The sequence below is a fragment of the Palaemon carinicauda genome, chromosome 15, assembly GCF_036898095.1.
Source record: "Palaemon carinicauda isolate YSFRI2023 chromosome 15, ASM3689809v2, whole genome shotgun sequence".
Lineage (NCBI taxonomy): Eukaryota > Metazoa > Arthropoda > Malacostraca > Decapoda > Palaemonidae > Palaemon > Palaemon carinicauda.
Genome location: NC_090739.1, coordinates 129,839,965 through 129,856,893, shown reverse-complemented (window position 1 = coordinate 129,856,893; position 16,929 = coordinate 129,839,965). Strand labels below are relative to the sequence as shown.

The following is a 16,929-nucleotide window of genomic DNA, read 5'->3' as shown; positions in this document are numbered from 1 at the left end:
CTTCAAGAAATTAGTTTTTTATCATATGATCACTGCAGAGGTTTTTATTAATTCCATATTCTCATAACTAAATGTTGAAGCCATCTTCCTTGATAAATCATAAATCTGATTTCTACATTGCATAGAATTCATTATTTATTCTTGTGTCATGAACAGCTCTACGTTATTCACTATTTATAACACAAAATTATTCTAATCTCTTTGATTATTTAATATTATCATGGCTATGATAATTAAACCACAATTCTGTTGATGTAAGTATAAATTTAAAAAATTATATTTGTGCTTTTTAGACAAATAACTCTTAACTTACAAATATCTTATCTTCCGAGCTGAAAGACTTTGATATCTGAAACCCTGTCGGAAATAAGTAAAATAGTCATTCATTTGGAGGTAGGTCAGACTCTGCCAGTACTCAATCATTTGTTTGCTTTGCAACATCTTGGATGGTATAATGGGTGGATAGATTATGCTATATTAGCACATAGACTTGCAGTTAGGAAGTATGTTATCCCAGCTCTTCATTGACATGTCATATGACTCAAAATGTGTGTGAAGGACTTGGTAACTGATTGGATATACTGTATCCCTGATCAGAAACTCATGTGTCTGGAGTATGTCTGCAACCTAGCTAAGAATTAGATGGTTGGGGAGCTTATAGGTCTACCAACTGGGCATCAACAACCATTGCCTGGCTCTTCCTGGTCCTACCATTGGTGGTGATACACTAGGTCACTGATCATTTGTGTGTAAGTTTGAACTGTAAGACATCTTGTTGTCCATTGCTTGAGCCACTCATGAGCAATAACATAAACCTTTATAACTATGAACGATAATGCAAATCAAAGAGACAATATCAATGTCTTAAAAATACTAAACAACGTTTCTACAGTTTAGTATTAAAAAGTCCTAAAAGCTTTTATAAGACTTTCTTTTATAATGATATAGTTATGCATAATCATAAACAGGCATAAGTATGATATATTACTTGAATATGTTAAATATGATATTTTAATTATAAAATAAATTTTTGAATATACTTACCCGGTGAATATATAATAGCTGAGCCTCCGGCGGCTCGACAGAAAAACACACAAAAACTCGCGAGCGATCGCTATGAAGGTTGCGGGTGTGCCCACTAGAACCAACTATCGGCCAGATACCGCATATACATGTAAACAGACCCAATTTTTCTCATCCCGCTGGGTCTCTATCGGGGAGGAAGGGGGGGCCTTTAATTTATATATTCACCGGGTAAGTATATTCAAAAATTTATTTTATAATTAAAATATTTTTAAATATTTAACTTAGCCGGTGAATATATAATAGCTGATTCACACCCATGGTGGTGGGTAGAGACCAGAGTTAATTAAGTTTACAGCGTATATGCTTAGAGTTTTTGACAGTTATATCATAACAAAACCCAAATATATAAAGGTACCTGGTAAGGAAGTTGACTTAGCCGATTACTCTGCCTTATTAGTCTGTCTTCCTCACGAAGCCCAGCGATCCTCTTAGGATGCTGAAAGACTCCCAGGAGCTGAAGTATTAAGGGCTGCAACCCATACAACAGGACCTCATCAAACCCCTAATCTGGGCGCTCTCAAGAAATGACATTTGACCACCCGCCAAATCAAAAAAGGCTGCGAAAGGCTTCTTAGCCTTCCGTACAACCCAATTAAAAAAACATTTCAAGAGCAGATTAAAAGGATATTGGAATTAAGGGAATGTAGTGGTAGAACCCTTACCCACTACTGCATTCGCTGTAACGAATGGACCCAGTGTGTAGCAGTCCTCGTAAAGAGTCTGGACATCTTTTAAGTAAAATGACGCGAATACCGATTTGCTTCTCCAAACGGTCGCGTCCGTAATACTTTGCAGAGATTTATTTTGCTTAAAGGCCACGGAAGTTGCTATAGCTCTTATTTCGTGCGTCTTAACCTTAAGTAAGCATCGGTCTTTTTCATTCAAGTGAGAATGAGCCTCTCGTATTAAAAGTCTGATAAAATATGACAAAGCATTCTTTGACATAGGCAATGATGGTTTCTAAACTGAGCACCATAATGCCTCAGATCCACCTCGTAAGGACTTAGTACGAGCTAAGTAGAACTTAAGAGCTCTAACTGGACACAGCACTCTTTCAAGTTCGTAGCCTACGATCTCTGACAGGCAAGGTATATCAAAAGACTTAGGCCAAGGACGAGAAGGCAGTTCATTTTTGGCCAGGAAACCAAGTTGAAGTGAACATGTGGCTTTTTCTGTAGAAAAGCCGATGTTCTTACTGAAGGCATGAATTTCACTGACCCTTTTAGCCGAAGCCAAGCACACTAGGAAAAGCGTCTTGAGGGTGAGATCCTTCAGGGAGGCTGAATGTAATGGCTCAAACCTGTCTGACATGAGGAACCTTAGGACCACGTCTAAGTTCCATCCAGGAGTTGCCAAACGACGTTCCTTAGAGGTCTCGAAAGACTTAAGGAGATCTTGGAGATCTTAATTGTTGGAAAGATCTAAGCCTCTATGACGAAAGACCGAAGCCAACATGCTCCTGTAGCCCTAAATCGTGGGAGCTGAGAGGGAGCGAACATTTCTCAGATGTAAAAGAAAATCTCCGATTGGGCTACAGAGGTACTGGAAGAGGACATAGATGCTGGCTTGCACCAATCTCGAAAGACTTCCCACTTCGACTGGTATACTCTGAAGGTAGAAGCTCTCCTAGCTCTCGCAATCGCACTGGCTGCCTCCTTCGAAAAGCCTCGAGCTCTTGAGAGTCTCTCGATAGTCTGAAGGCAGTCAGACGAAGCGCGGGGAGGCTTTGATGAACATTCTTTACGTGGGGCTGACGTAACAGATCTACCCTTAGAGGAAGACTTCTTGGAATGTCTACCAGCCATTGAAGTACCTCGGTGAACCACTCTCTCGCGGGCCAGAGGGTAGCAACCAACGTCAACCCTGTCCCTTCGTGAGAGGCGAACTTCTGCAGTACCTTGTTGACTATCTTGAATGGTGTGAATGCATATAAGTCCAGATGAGACCAATCCAGTAGAAACGCGTCTATGTGGATTGCTTCTGTATCTAGGACTGGAGAGCAATAGATTGGTAACCTTTTGGTCAACGAGGAGGCAAAGAGGTCTATGGTGGGTTGACCCCAAGTAGCCCAAAGACTCTTGCCCACGTCCTTGTGGAGGGTCCATTCCGTGGGTATCACCTGACCCCTCCGACTGAGACAGTCTGCCAAGACGTTCAAGTCCCCCTGGATGAATCTCGTCAACAGGGAGATGCCTCGATTTCTTGACCATATGAGAAGGTCCCTTGCGATCTCGAGCAGCGTGAAGGAGTGTGTGCCTCCTTGCTTGGAGATGTAAGCCAAAGCTGTGATGTTGTCTGAGTTGAACCCTACCACTTAGTTTCGAAGAAAGCTTTCGAATTTCATCAAGGCCAAGTAGACTGCTAATAGCTCCTTGCCGTTGATGTGCATGCTCTTCTGACTTGAGGTCCACAGACCCGAGCATTCCCGACCGTCCAGGGTCGCACCCCAACCCAAATCCGACGCGTCTGAGAACAACACGTGGTTTGGGTTCTTGACTGCTAGGGATAGTCCCTCTCTCAGACTGATATTGCTGTCCCACCATTTCAGGCATGCCTTTACTGGTTCGGAGACTGGGAATGATACCGTCTCTAACGTCTTGTCCTTGTTCCAGTGAGAGGCTAGATGGAACTGGAGAGGCCGAAGGTGTAGTCTCCCTAGCGAGACAAACTGCTCCAGGGATGAGAGAGTCCCTACGAGACTGTTCCAACTCCTGACTGAACAAACGTTCTCTTTTCAGCATTAGTTGGACTTCGAGCAGGGCTTGTTCTATTCGGGTGGCAGACGGAAAAGCCCGAAAAAACTGGACTACGAATCTCCATCCCCAAATATAGAATAATCTGGGATGGGATCAGTTGGGACTTTTCTAGGTTGACCAAAAGTCCCAACTCCCTGGCCAGACTCAACGTCCAATGTAGATCCTGCAGACAGCGAAGACTGGACGATGCTCTGAGAAGCCAGTCATCCAAGTACAGGGAGGCTCGGAATCCCGATAGATGGAGGGATTTTGCCACATTCCTCATGAGCCTCGTAAACACGAGAGGAGCAGGACTGAGGCCAAAGCACAGGGCTCGAAACTGGTACCCCACATTCCTGTAAACAAACCTCAGAAACGGTTGGGAATCCGGGTGTATAGGAATGTGGAAGTATGCCTCCTGAAGGTCGAGAGAGACCATCCAGTCGCCTTCCATTAATGCTGTCAAGACAGCCTGGTAGACTTCATCGTGAAGTTTGTCTTGACAATGAACACATTGAGCGCACTTGCCTCTTACGTACTCCTGCAGTGAACATGGCTGCCAGATCATTGGAGCCATCCCTGATAGACTTGTTCCTGCAGAGAACATGGCTGTCAGATTATTGGAACCATCCCTGAAAGCCTTGTTTATGCATGACATAATTGTACAGCAAAACTTCAAACGCTCGAGAAAAAAAAAAAAACTCCTAACAGGAGATGGTCTAGCTCTGAAGCCGACCATAAAATCTTGGAGCGTCTCATGGCCAGGCGCCAGGGAGAGTCTATGAGGTTTGAGAAGTCTATCTGGGCAGAGGCAGGAACTCCCAAGCCGAGAACTTCTCCCGTGTCATATCAGACTCTCGCTCTATAAGCCAGCTTAAAAGTAGGGAAAGCAAAGGCTGTCTCCCCCAAACTCCTCCTGGTGATTAACCAGTCGCCTAGCAAACGTAAAGCTCTCTTAGAAGAGCGAGAGAGCACTAGCTTAGAAAACAACAGCTTTGAAGTAGCTAGGCCTAGTGTAAACTCTGACGTTTAGGCGAACGAGGAGCAGCAGTTACAAAAAGATCCGGACAAAGATCCTTAAAAATCAGCATGATTTATTTAAAGTCCATAGAGGGCTGAGCAGCTTTAGGCTCCTCTCCGTCTGACAGAGTCTTCAAGGGAATATCAGTAGGAGGGGGATCAGCAACTTCCTCATCTGAAGGAACCTTGTCCGACAATTGCCGAGTCTCAAGCAAGGGAGAGACCTGCCGTGGTGGCAATGCTTGACAAGCAGAGTCCACACGCAAAGGCAACAGTAGCAGTCAAGGACGCTATGTCATGTAACTGCTTAAAGGACTGACCAGCAACAACAACAGGTGCGGGAGGACGCTCGACGTCAACTCGAGACTGCCTTGACTGCCTAGACTGAGCAGTCAAAACAACTCTTGACTGCGGTGCTTGACGCTCAACGTCAAAACAAGTCAACTATGCTGGTTGGCGAACGTCCTGAACGTCAACAAGAGCAAGCGGCAGCGGCTGAGAGTCAACACGGGACTGCATCGAGTGAGGCTCTACAAAACACGATTGACGTGACTTTGTAACGTCACTGTCAACAGGACGAGCAAAGGCTCGTTTGGGCGGCTGACGGCCAGGATCTCGATCAACTAAGCGGCGAGGATCATCGTGAACCTTTTCAGCAGAATAGTCCTCCATAAGAGAGGCAAGCTTATTCTGCATGTCTTGCCGTACAACCCATTTAGGATCAACGGGAATGGGTGCGGTAAGAGACGAGGGTAACGTCTGTGACTGCAAAACCTTGCCTACAAAAAGACTCTCGGAGCCTGTGTTACGCTTTTGTTTAGGCGGCGAGCAGTCTTCCGATGACTGCATAGGGTCAGAGCTGTCCCAATGGCTACAACCAGGACGCTGGACCTGTCCTGAAAGGACTGACTTTCGCTTTAAGGGCCTCGAAACCTTGCTCCACGGTTTCTTACGCGAAAAGCCTTCGGATGACGAGGAGAAAATCGTCTCGCTCGTCTTATGGTAGGGGCGGTCTTGATGAGACACGCCTGAAACCATAGAGGGAACGTCTGTTCGCTGATCAAGGCCTCTTGAACCCATAAGTCGTACGACATTACTTCTCCCCTGGGCTTGGGAGCTTGCAAGAGGTCTCGGACTAGGCGAACGACAGGCACGAACAGACGAACCCTCGGTCGCAACACTGATAACACTTTGCGCAATTATCACTTTATCACTACGATTTTCTGTTTTGCACTTACTTCACTGAAATCGAATTTTTCAACAATTCACATTAGGCATGAATAAAACTGATTTCTACCTGAAGCACGCAATTCTACCCTCATCAAAAGGTTATAATTGCGAAATAAGTCGTATAATGTAAGCACATTAATACAAGCAAAAAACAGTAAACATATATTAAGATAAAAAGATCAGTGGCTGGGGAGTAGACTAAACACTAGTTCATTCAAAACTACGTTTTCAATCTCTCACCGTACAGTGCCTTGGGACGAGAATAAAAACTAAAAACGTTTTATCCTTTCTCCCCGTACAGAGACTAGGGACGAGAGTAAAAAACTGACTCGAGAACAACGTTACTCGCTTGGGACGAGAATGAAGATCGGAACGTTCTCTCTTCCTCTCTCTCTCTCCGTCTCTCTCTCTCTCTCTCTCTCTTGATTTCGCACCGAAGAGAAAAGCCCACTTACCTTTCGTCAATAAACAGGTTATTTGACCAAAGGAAAAAACTGAAAGGACTAAGAAATTGAAAATTAACAAGTTCCTTTAAATTAGTATTTAAAACATTTAAGTTTGAAAGAAGAATGAACAAAACGTCAGAATCGATTTACTCTTTCTGCAAAGTGAAACCGTGATTCTCTCTCTCTCTATCGTAACGATAGAGCGCAAACTGCGTAGCATAAATAAACTAAACGTTAGTTCATCTTTGAAACAGTACGAAGACTATTCAAAGAAAATCTTTCATAAAATATCTACTAAAAAATATTCATTTAATAAGTTTTAAATCATTTGCTCTATAAAAGTTATTTACGATTGCAAGGGCTCAACGTTGTTTAACTTCGGTTTCCAAATTAGGACTGCCTACTCTCGGATTAGGGGAGGAATGGGTAAGGTCGCATATAAACAAATCATTAAAATTTATCTTGATGTTTATTATAAATGGAAAGCTAATCGAAGAGGCCTAATAAAGGCGGTTGAGATATAAAATATATAGAGGAAAATTTATAATTAACAACAACAATTTATAACGTGATAAGATAATTGCTAAAAGCCTAAAACACACTTCCGTACTAAGGGAAAGGTCGGCCATTTAAAAGTCAAAGAAAGTCCAAAAAACAATCCAAAGTCATCAGCAATTAAATCTATCCAAAAATGAGTTCAAGATTTAAGTTGAAGATAAAACACCTGCACTACGAAAGCTCAAACCAAAAGGAAGTACTTCACCAAGACTGTTAAAAAACTCCAGGTTAACAGCGAGTAATGGTACGTCTTGTCGATCAGACCGACAGAGAAAAATTGGGTCTGTTTACATGTATATGCGGTATCTGGCCGATAGTTGGCGCTAGTGGGCACACCCGCAACCTTCATAGCGATCGCTCGCGAGTTTTTGTGTGTTTTTCTGTCGAGCCGCCGGAGGCTCAGCTATTATATATTCACCGGCTAAGTTAAATATTTAAAAATGATTAAAGCAGACAAAATAACATTTGCTTATGCTAAATACTGGTGAGATCCTACACCCGGTAAAGAAAATTAATCTATATAATAGAATAATTCAACACCTAGTTTATCTACTTTCTTATGGTATTCAGAGCAGAGCCTACTCACTGCATAGACAACAATAAAAGCTTCGTAACATAGATTTTGTATTTTAATGAACACATTGTACAATAAATGGAGTTATTGTGTCTTTTTCAAAAGAAATATAAAAGATCTGTGTATTATACAGTACTTCACAGCTTCTGATATAGAAGATCAATACGCTAAATTAGATGTGAAAGGAATCCCACCACAGCTAAATGGATCAAGTCCTTACCTCGATGTCAACTTCCCAGTCACTTTCACTGCGATATTTCCAGAAGAGATTGCCGTTGTAAGTTTGTCCTGAACCTTCGAGCACCAGGTTATTTCGGTAACCCCCTTCCTGCGGTTTGCCAACAAGACGTAAACTGGACTTTTCTAAGTCTTCCCAGGGTGTCTCGAGAGTGCCATCCAACTGAAACAGCATAATGTGTTATTAAAGCATATCTATAAAATTTTATCATATATTGTTGCTTTCTGTAATTTGTTTGATTTCTTGCTCTGAACTGCCTTTTTTTTTCTTTCAGAAACTATAATTTGGTGTAACTTCAAGTGATGTAACAACTAATTACACTTTAAAAGCAGATTCTCCCTACCTGTTAGATGAAGGACTATATTTGGAGAATGAATGTTAGGTGTCTTATACACACACAAGAGATTATAAATAAAGCTAGAATTAAAAGGGTAACTTATCAAAAGTTCCTAAATGCAAGATATTACTGTATATATATTCAAATTTGATAAAAAAGTTTTAAATAACTTTTTGCCTCAATGTATTTCTAAAGAGAGTTAAACAATTCTGTTTTCTATTTACTGAAGAATTGTTATAATACTGTAAATCAAATTACATTAAGGTAAACTAACTTACTAAACCTTCTGAAAAGGTACGAAAACTGTCAAGTTTATATGGTTTGGTAAATTTTTTTCTATTTCACAGTGTTTAGCAACAATGACTCCCCTATGTCCTTTGTTACTTGTTAAAGATGTAGGAGTGAAGATTCATATATTATAAACATAGAAACTATTACAGAACCTAAAGGAAAATCCCAGAAAATAGTTCAATTAATATTACAAGAATTGCCAACGGCATTACTACTTTGAGTTGAAGATACAATCTTTTCTGAACGATCAGGTCTCAAGAAAGGCTCCTATACTTTGCCAAATCTATGATAATACAGTAGGGTGATCTTCTTGGAATTTGGCTTTTTTTCCTTATACATTTAAATATTTGCAGATATTTATGATCCTTCTGCTTCTATTCCATTCTTAAAAATATCTTCATTACAGTTCTTTCTCTTTCTACCCTTTGTTGTACATTGGTTAGCTTTTCTATTTGTTTGAGGAATGATATGACATTCCATATAAAATAATTAATCTTTAACCATAAGAAATCATAAAACTTCTGAAATGACAAATTCGAAGATAATTTGTATTTTTCCTAACCATACAAACCTTAGCTATTTACAGAGGGTTTACCTTTTAGCGCAGCTGAAATGGCGAGCCATTAGAATTTAACGAGGGTGTATTACCCCCGCGCTGGTTAGCGGGGGGGGGGGGGGGTAGGGGAGTGGTAGCTAGCTACCCCTCCCCCCCTTCACACACAGATGAATGCTCACTTTCACTTAGAGGTAGGACTTGTCTTGGGGGACAGGGCTGGCGGGCAAATATGTGTAAATAGCTAAGGTTTGTATGGTTAGGAAAAATACAAATTATCTTCGAATTTGTCATTTGTTCCGTAACCGAAATACAAACCACGCTATTTACAGAGGGTGACTTACCCCTTAGGTAGGTGGAAAGTCCCCAGCCATACTGGCTTTGCCTTTACTCGGGGACTCAGAATCCGAGTGAGTCGCACTCAAGAAAAGGAGTCCCTGCACCTCACAAGTTCCTTACTCCGCAAGGAACCATGTGGCCTACGTAAGCTTGTGTGTGAAGGAAGAAGTGTGACCCGTCCTAGGCAGTTGACCTGGAGTTCCAGAAGGAACTCTGGGTTAGGACGTTCCCAATACCACCTCGTCAGGGTATGGGGGACGCGACAGTATTGACTCAATACTCGGAACACAAGGAAGCATGGTTTACCTGCAGAGGTTCGAGGTCAGCTATGCAGAGACCAGGATGCTGCTTCCCCGTAGAGGAGATGATGAAGAAAGAAATAAGGGCCAGACATACTTCTTTCGTTCATGCAGACTAAAACCTGATAACAATGCCCTCAACCTTCTGCTACCTGTCCAAAAGGAGCCTGAGGTTAGACCAGCTGTTGTGTAGCCACCACAGAGCGATAGAAAACGTATCGAGACTCCTGTGGGTCACGCCCTGCAGGAAGCGGGCTGCGAAGGTCATTAGACGCTTCCAGACTCCAGCTTGTAGCACCTGCGTCACAGAGTAGTATTACTCGAAGGCGAGGGACGTTGCGATATATCCAACATCGTGCTGTAGGGCGACGTGACGGGGGAGGGTCTGGAGACAGGTCGAGATGAATGTCCTTGAGTCCGGGCTGAAGAGGTATACTGGTGACTCTCCCATGTGTCCTCCTTGTGCTCCCAAATCGGCTGCAACTGAGGACAAACTGCACCTGTTCCCAGCGCTAACCTCTCGATTCCTTTACTGGCAAGAAAGAGAAGGTCTTGGGACATCAGATACAGAATGGAGACTCGAAATCTTGAATGAATTGGACCGAAGGGCCGGGACCCCCAGATTCTGAGTCTAGCCAACAACTCAGGAGCGAACCTGAATGTTGCCTTCCCCTCTTCCTTAGAAAGGGCGGAGTCGTACGATACCAAGAAGATTGCTTACACACTGGCCGTGGCCAGAGTGAGCAGGAGACCCAAGGCGGAATGCAATCCGAGGACTGTCGTAAAGGGTCTTGAGAAGATCTCTTAAAGGACTAAAAGTCCGAGCCATGCTCCAAGTTGGAGGTCCTCCTCCGACTAGGGCAGGGACGATCGTAGCTTCGCATGAGCGAGGAAAGATCCAGCGGGCAGGAAAAAGTTATTCCTTTAAGCCTGAAGGTCAGGGAAAGGCTGAGCGACAGGCTTCATTGCCGAGAGCGGAAAGGAGTTTCCTCCCGCCGAAAGGCAATAAGACCGTTATTGCTGGAGAAGAGGCCTCAAGGGAAGAGGTATATCTCCCACGGCACCAACCACCGAAGACACTTCACTTTGCCTGGAAGACCCCTGCGGATGACTATCGCAGATGACGCGACCTCCGTACCGCGACTGTAGCGGGTTGTCTCTTCTTGAGGAGGAGGCGTAGTGTCTCCAGGCATGAAGCCGAAGCGACGCCCCGGTTCGGGAGAGATGTAGCAGTGTGGTTGTTTGAGTAGTCTGCGCCGTGGGAGAAGCTCTCCCGTGAGTTCCGTCAGGGGAAGCAGAGGGTATAGAAACTGTTCTGCACATAGTCCCAGTGGAGCTCTCCCATTGAAAGGTTGACAGACACCTGGTCTTGTCGAGACCCATTGTCCACAGACAAAAAGGAGGGAAGACGCAGGCGTCGAAGTTGTCCCACCATCACCAGAGTGCATCTTGCCAGAGTCTCGGGGTCTGAGACTGGGGGGAAGAACAGCGGAAGCTTGAGGTTCCAAGCTGTCGCGATCAGGTCCCCCAGACCAGGACTTGCTGGTTACCCAAGGTCAAAGACCCCCCGGTACACTCTCTCTACGAGGCTCTGCTCGGATAGTCGGAGAGAACATTCCCCTGCCTGGAATGAGAGAGCCGATGGTGGTATTGAGAGAATCTCAATCATCCCGGTATCTCTACTGCAAGATGTGAAGGTGTGAAAATGCGTCCCCTGCTGGTTAGAATACGCCAGAATCATGAAGTCGACGCGCACGGGGCGACTCGGCAGGAGCTGTAGGATCTGTAGAGGGGCCAGACTAAGGCCCCTAAGCCTGCCTGAATGATGGAGAGGTATCCTTCAGGTCTTGACCATAGGCCTGGACCGGAACATGCCCCCCCCCCCTTCCTTTGACGAGTCCGAGAACAGCATCAAGAATGTGGGGAAAGGACGAGAATATCCACTACCATCAAGAGGTTCCATAGGTCAACACCCATTGCAGGTCTAATAGTTCCGCTGGTCCCATAGGGGCCAGAAAGTCCGGTTAAACATTGCCTGAAGCCACCGGAACTTGGACCGCCCCACATGGAACTTATCCTGAGGCGACCGTTCGGACTATAGACGGGTCAATGAGGAAAGGAGAACTAGGAAACGTTCCAAGGTAGGGCTGAAAGCTCTGCTTGACTGAGAACAGGTACTGCGACTCTCCTCAGTCTTGCCACAGTCAACTGAAAGGAAGGCTCGGAGGATGTGGTAACAGAATCTGGCGTCCCCAGGTGGTCACCCATCCAAGTTCCGACCAGAACCGACGTTGCTTAACCTCGCTGGACGGACGAGAAGCGGGGTTTCCAACGTGGTAAGGCCGTTGACTCAATATCATGGCCAGAAACTCCAGATGTTGAGGCAGAAGAAGAGAAGGCTCCAAGCAAAATACCATGAACCCACACTCATGGGAAGCATCCGGAAGCTTGTCCTGGCGCTGAAGACGGTCGAACCCGAGCCTACCGGAGTTGACCAGCCCTCCAAACAGCAGAGGAGGCGGAAGCCTGCACCTGAGCGGCCATGAGGAAGGCAGGGAGAGTTCTCTGGGGAAAAAAACCTGCTATGCCACGGCGGGATAGCCACACTGCATCATAAGCAGGAATACTTGCAGTCTAGGCTGAATTCGACGAGCTCCCTGGAAGATGGATGGAATGGAAACTGAAAGTACCCGTCCTTCCGATCCAGGGTTTAAGGAGTCCTGTCGCCTCGTTACCAGTCTGATCGATTCTGCTGTTCTACGCTGGCCGAAGTTTGTTCGACAAACTTGATCAGGGCTCAGAGGTTGACTACGGAACTCCCCTCTCAGATCCTTCCTTACAAGAAAAGATCGACTGAAGAGGCCGGGGGTGAAGCCGTCGATGATCCTATGGAAGACCTTCGCCTAAGGTATGGATCATTCTGCCCAACCGGGCAACTCTTGCTGACGCTATGGCATAGAGGTTCAGAGACACTGAATTCGCTGACAGAGACGGCAGGCGCGATATCCTTGGCTGATCACAGAGATTGTGCGGGAATGGGCATCGGGAAGCTGTCATTCGGATGAGTAACCTTAAGCATCCTCCCAGCGAAAAACCTGCAATCCTAGAGTTCGTGAACTCTGCCGCTCCTTTTAGGACTATGCCCCCCCGGGGGAGCCTCCCGTGCCATCTGTTCTTGACAGGAGGAAACTGCAATTGGACACCTTGTCCCAGTTGTCGTAGCCGATAACTTAGGCCGACGTGGTTGAAAGAAAAGGGCGCTGGAGCCCTGCAGAGTCTGGAAGAAAGCGCCTTGGAGGAGTGAAAACGGAAGTCGATTTCCTCCGCACAGCCGCTGTCTAAGTCTCTGTCCTTGGGCACAAACAAACTCTTCTCAAGGATGGAAGGGTGTCTGAGGTCGTCGACCTCCACAGATGAGACACCCGAAGGAAGCCCTCAGTCAGCGCGTCCAGATGGTACAACATCGAGCTTGTCAGCAAGTTAGATACTTAACGACGAAAGGCCAAGGTGCCTGAGCTCGAGAGGAGGAAAGTACCCATGATCTTCCTGTAGCTTCCTTGAACCAAACCTCGGGCCGTAACCGAGGAGGGAAAGGACCTGGTAAGCCCCCAGAGGAAGGGGTAAGCAGTCACCCCTTGTCCGATGGAGAAATGTCGAACGGAAAGCCCCCCCGCCAAAAATCCTTCCAGGGAATGACGGGGAAGGGCTAACCCAGGTTCTGGAAAGAGGAGTGTTGCTCAGATCTCCCTGAAGTTTCTCCTATTCTTGCAAGTGCCATGCTCTGCATTTACGGGGTGAGGCCGTGTTCTGGAAATACGCTCCAGAAGAACTCGCCAGGCTGGCCATGCTGTGAAAACCCCAATGGGAATCGTGGTCGCAATCGCCCTGGAGCTCGCGCGATGGTAATTCAAAGATTTGCGCGTGGGCGAACGTGGAAGCGCCCATGCGCGGTAACGCAGGAACGCAAACGAAGGTGAGCGAAGGAGCGCAGAAGGAGGGCGAGCATGGTAGGAAAGGCGAGAGCTGGTGGTCGGCGAGCGATAACCCATAGACGAGCAATGGACACTGCAAGAAATAAGCCGACGTTTGTGCGAAGAAACACTGTAGGTTCGAGTGACGGAACACCGTCGGTTCGCGCGACGGAACACCGTCCGTCCGCGCGATGGAAAACCGTTGGTTCGCGCGCGGGCGAACATTGGAGAGCATGGGCGCGGACGCGCATGAGTGTAGACGTGCAGGCACGTGGGCGTGTGGGCGTGTGGGCGCGCAGGCAAATGATCGCGCGGGCGCACAGGCAAGCGGTCGCGCAGGCGAACGGTCGCGCAGGCGAGAGGTCGCGCAGGCGAACGGTCGCGCGGGCGCGCAGGCGAACGGTCGCGCAGGCGAGAGGTCGCGCAGGCGAGAGGTCGCGCAGGCGAACGGTCGCGCGGACGCGCAGGCGAACGGTCGCGCGGGCGCGCAGGCGAATGGTCGCGCAGGCGAACGGTCGCGTGGGCGAACGGTCGCGCGGGTGAACGGTCGCGCGGGTGAACGGTCGCGCAGGCGAACGGTCGCGCCGGCGCACAGGCGAACGGTCGCGCGGGCGCGCAGGCGAACGGTCGCGCGGGCGCGCAGGCGAGCGGTCGCGAGGGTGGGCAGGTGAATGAGCGCGAGTCCGAGGCGCCGAACGCAAGCGTTAGCGCGATGGCGAGGAAACGCGCTGCCGCGTGGGCGAGGAAGACCGCTGGCGATATGGATCAACAGGCGATCGGTGGTGAGCTGGTGAGCTGGTGAGCGCTAACGCGCAGGTTGGCGTTGGCGCGTTGTGGCATGCCGACGCGTTGGCGAGCAGCATGCGCAGGTGAGCGATCGCGCGATGGCGAGCAGCATGCGAAGGTGAGCGATGGCGAGCAGCATGCGCAGGTGGGCGATCGCGCGATGGTGATCAGCATGCGCAGGCGGGCGGTCGCGCGATGGCGATCAGCATCCGCAGGTGGGCGGTCGCGCGATGGCGATCAGCATCCGCAGGTGGGCGGTCGCGCGATGGCGAGCAGCATCCGCAGGTGGGCGGTCGCGCGATGGCGAGCAGCATCCGCAGGTGGGCGGTCGCGCGATGGCGAGCAGCATCCGCAGGTGGGCGGTCGCGCGATGGCGAGCAGCATCCGCAGGTGGGCGGTCGCGCGATGGCGAGCAGCATCCGCAGGTGGGCGGTCGCGCGATGGCGAGCAGCATCCGCAGGTAGACGATCGCGCGATGGCGAGCAGCATGTGCAGGTGAGCTAGTAGCTGGCGAACCATGTTCCTTCAGAAGTGTTGGAGAACGTTGGCGTGCCGGCTGTAACACACGCGGGCGATCCGGAGATCGCCGAGAGACAGGTGATCGCTGGCGAACTGATGATCGCTGACGAGCAGAAGGCAACGCGTGGAAGCCTGCGCATAGAAGAAGAGTCCTTGACCCCGACCTGAACCGAAGTTCTAGATCGCGAGGGCGAACGTGGGCGCACAGGGCGCGTAACAGGAACCAACAGAAACAGCAGGGATGATCATCATGAGAGCGCTGACGAACAGGAGAGCGCTGATGAGCAGGAGAGCGCCTGTGCGCTAACACTGAGCAGGAGCAGGAGAGAACACAGCAGAAGGGCGCGCAGGGGAACCCTGACACGCAAGGGAAGAACGCCCGTGGGAGGCAACCCTTTGCCCCGAAGGGATCGTTGTCCGTCGGGAGACTGATGTCCGTCGGAAGACCGTTGTCTGTCCGCCGGGAGACTGATGTCCGTCGGAAGACCGTTGTCCGTCGGAAGACCGTTGTCCGTCGGGAAGACCGTTGCCCGTCGGAAGACGAGATCAGACTGCTGTCCATCTGCACCAAGGCGGAAGATCAAGAAAAAGGAGTTGTAGGCTGCAAACGGAGATTCAAAAAGGCGCCTCTTAGCACCCTTATAGGGAGATGAGAGGCCCTTACGACAAGGCGGACGGTGGGCCTACGGCGAGGGAGGCCAACAGCAACAGCAACAGAAGAATCCTCCGAAGAGGAGTCTCTATGAGTGTACTCTCTCGCGAACGAAAGAGAAACACTTCGTAGAAGAGACTGGTCAGCCAGTGACCTAAAAGGAGCAATCCTCCGAAGAGGAGCTCCTGCAGTTGCCCAGCCCCTTGAGCAAAACTGCAGGTGTGATCGCTCAGCACCAAGAGCATAGTCGCACGAAAAAAAGGCAAGAGAAGAACCCCCCAAAAGGGAAAAAAACTCAAGCCTGGACAGGAAAAACTTCCCTCGGAAGGAAAGTTACCCGCCCAAGGAGGCAAGCCTCCTGAGAGTTCTAAAATGAACTGGAGAGCTGTCCGTCGTCACGGGAGTACTTCCAGTAGAAGGAGACACGCCCCTGACGAAAATACAAGGGGGGAGGCAGCAACAGCTGAATCCCCAGGCCTCAACAAGACAGCTCACACCGTTGCCATATTACAGAAACGAACTAGATCGGTAACTGTAAAAAAATAAAACAAAAAACATTAGTACACATTCATTCCCCCGGGAAGGCTCCGAAGAGGAATCCCGAGGGAAAGGAAACAAGAATTACACAACAGGCACGTGCCCTCACAACCACTTACACTCACGGAAGGAGAGCTGTAACCAAAACAGAATTATAACAATTATAATTATGTAACTATGTAATTATGTAATTTAAAAATGAATGAACACTAAAGAAAGAACGAAAACCCCGAAAGGAATCGTTCTACAAGCTGAAAAAAAAAAAACTACAATTAGATTCATAAACTAATTGAGACAAACGTACGGCGTAGCAACCCCCCCACACGGAAAGGAAGCTACAAGGGCGTAGTAACACGTAGTAAAAGGGTGAACGACCTCAAGAGAGAGAGAGAAAGACCGAAGTCAAACTCGATCGCCACCCATAAAATACGCCGTGGTGGCCAAACAGCCGAGGACACCACGTAGATATCGTACACTACACACAAATCTGAAAAGGAAACTTACTGATTTCTATACTCAAATATATATACAAACATGAAAAACATGTTTATATATATATTGAGTAAAAGAAAAGTAAGCGATTAAGTAAAGACAAAACAAACAATGGCTGCCAAGAGAGGACCAAGACAGAGACGTCTGTCACAGTCCGAGCCAAAAGTGAAAGTGAGCATTCATCTGTGTGTGTGTGGGGGGGGAGGGGTAGCTAGCTACCACTCCCCTACCCCCCCCCCCCCCGCTAACTAGCGCGGGGGTAATAC

The 16,929-nt window shown here is 47.9% G+C and overlaps 1 protein-coding gene across 2 annotated transcripts in view; it reads right to left on the bottom strand.

The window, feature by feature from the left end:
• Positions 1 to 16,929, bottom strand: part of LOC137654743 (uncharacterized) — a 156,342-nt gene that overhangs the window by 52,162 nt on the left and 87,251 nt on the right. For both annotated transcript variants that reach the window (XM_068388660.1, XM_068388661.1), the window contains exon 45: positions 7,870 to 8,049. In XM_068388660.1, coding sequence (XP_068244761.1) covers positions 7,870 to 8,049 — 180 coding nt within the window. The remainder of the gene's footprint in view (positions 1 to 7,869; positions 8,050 to 16,929) is intronic.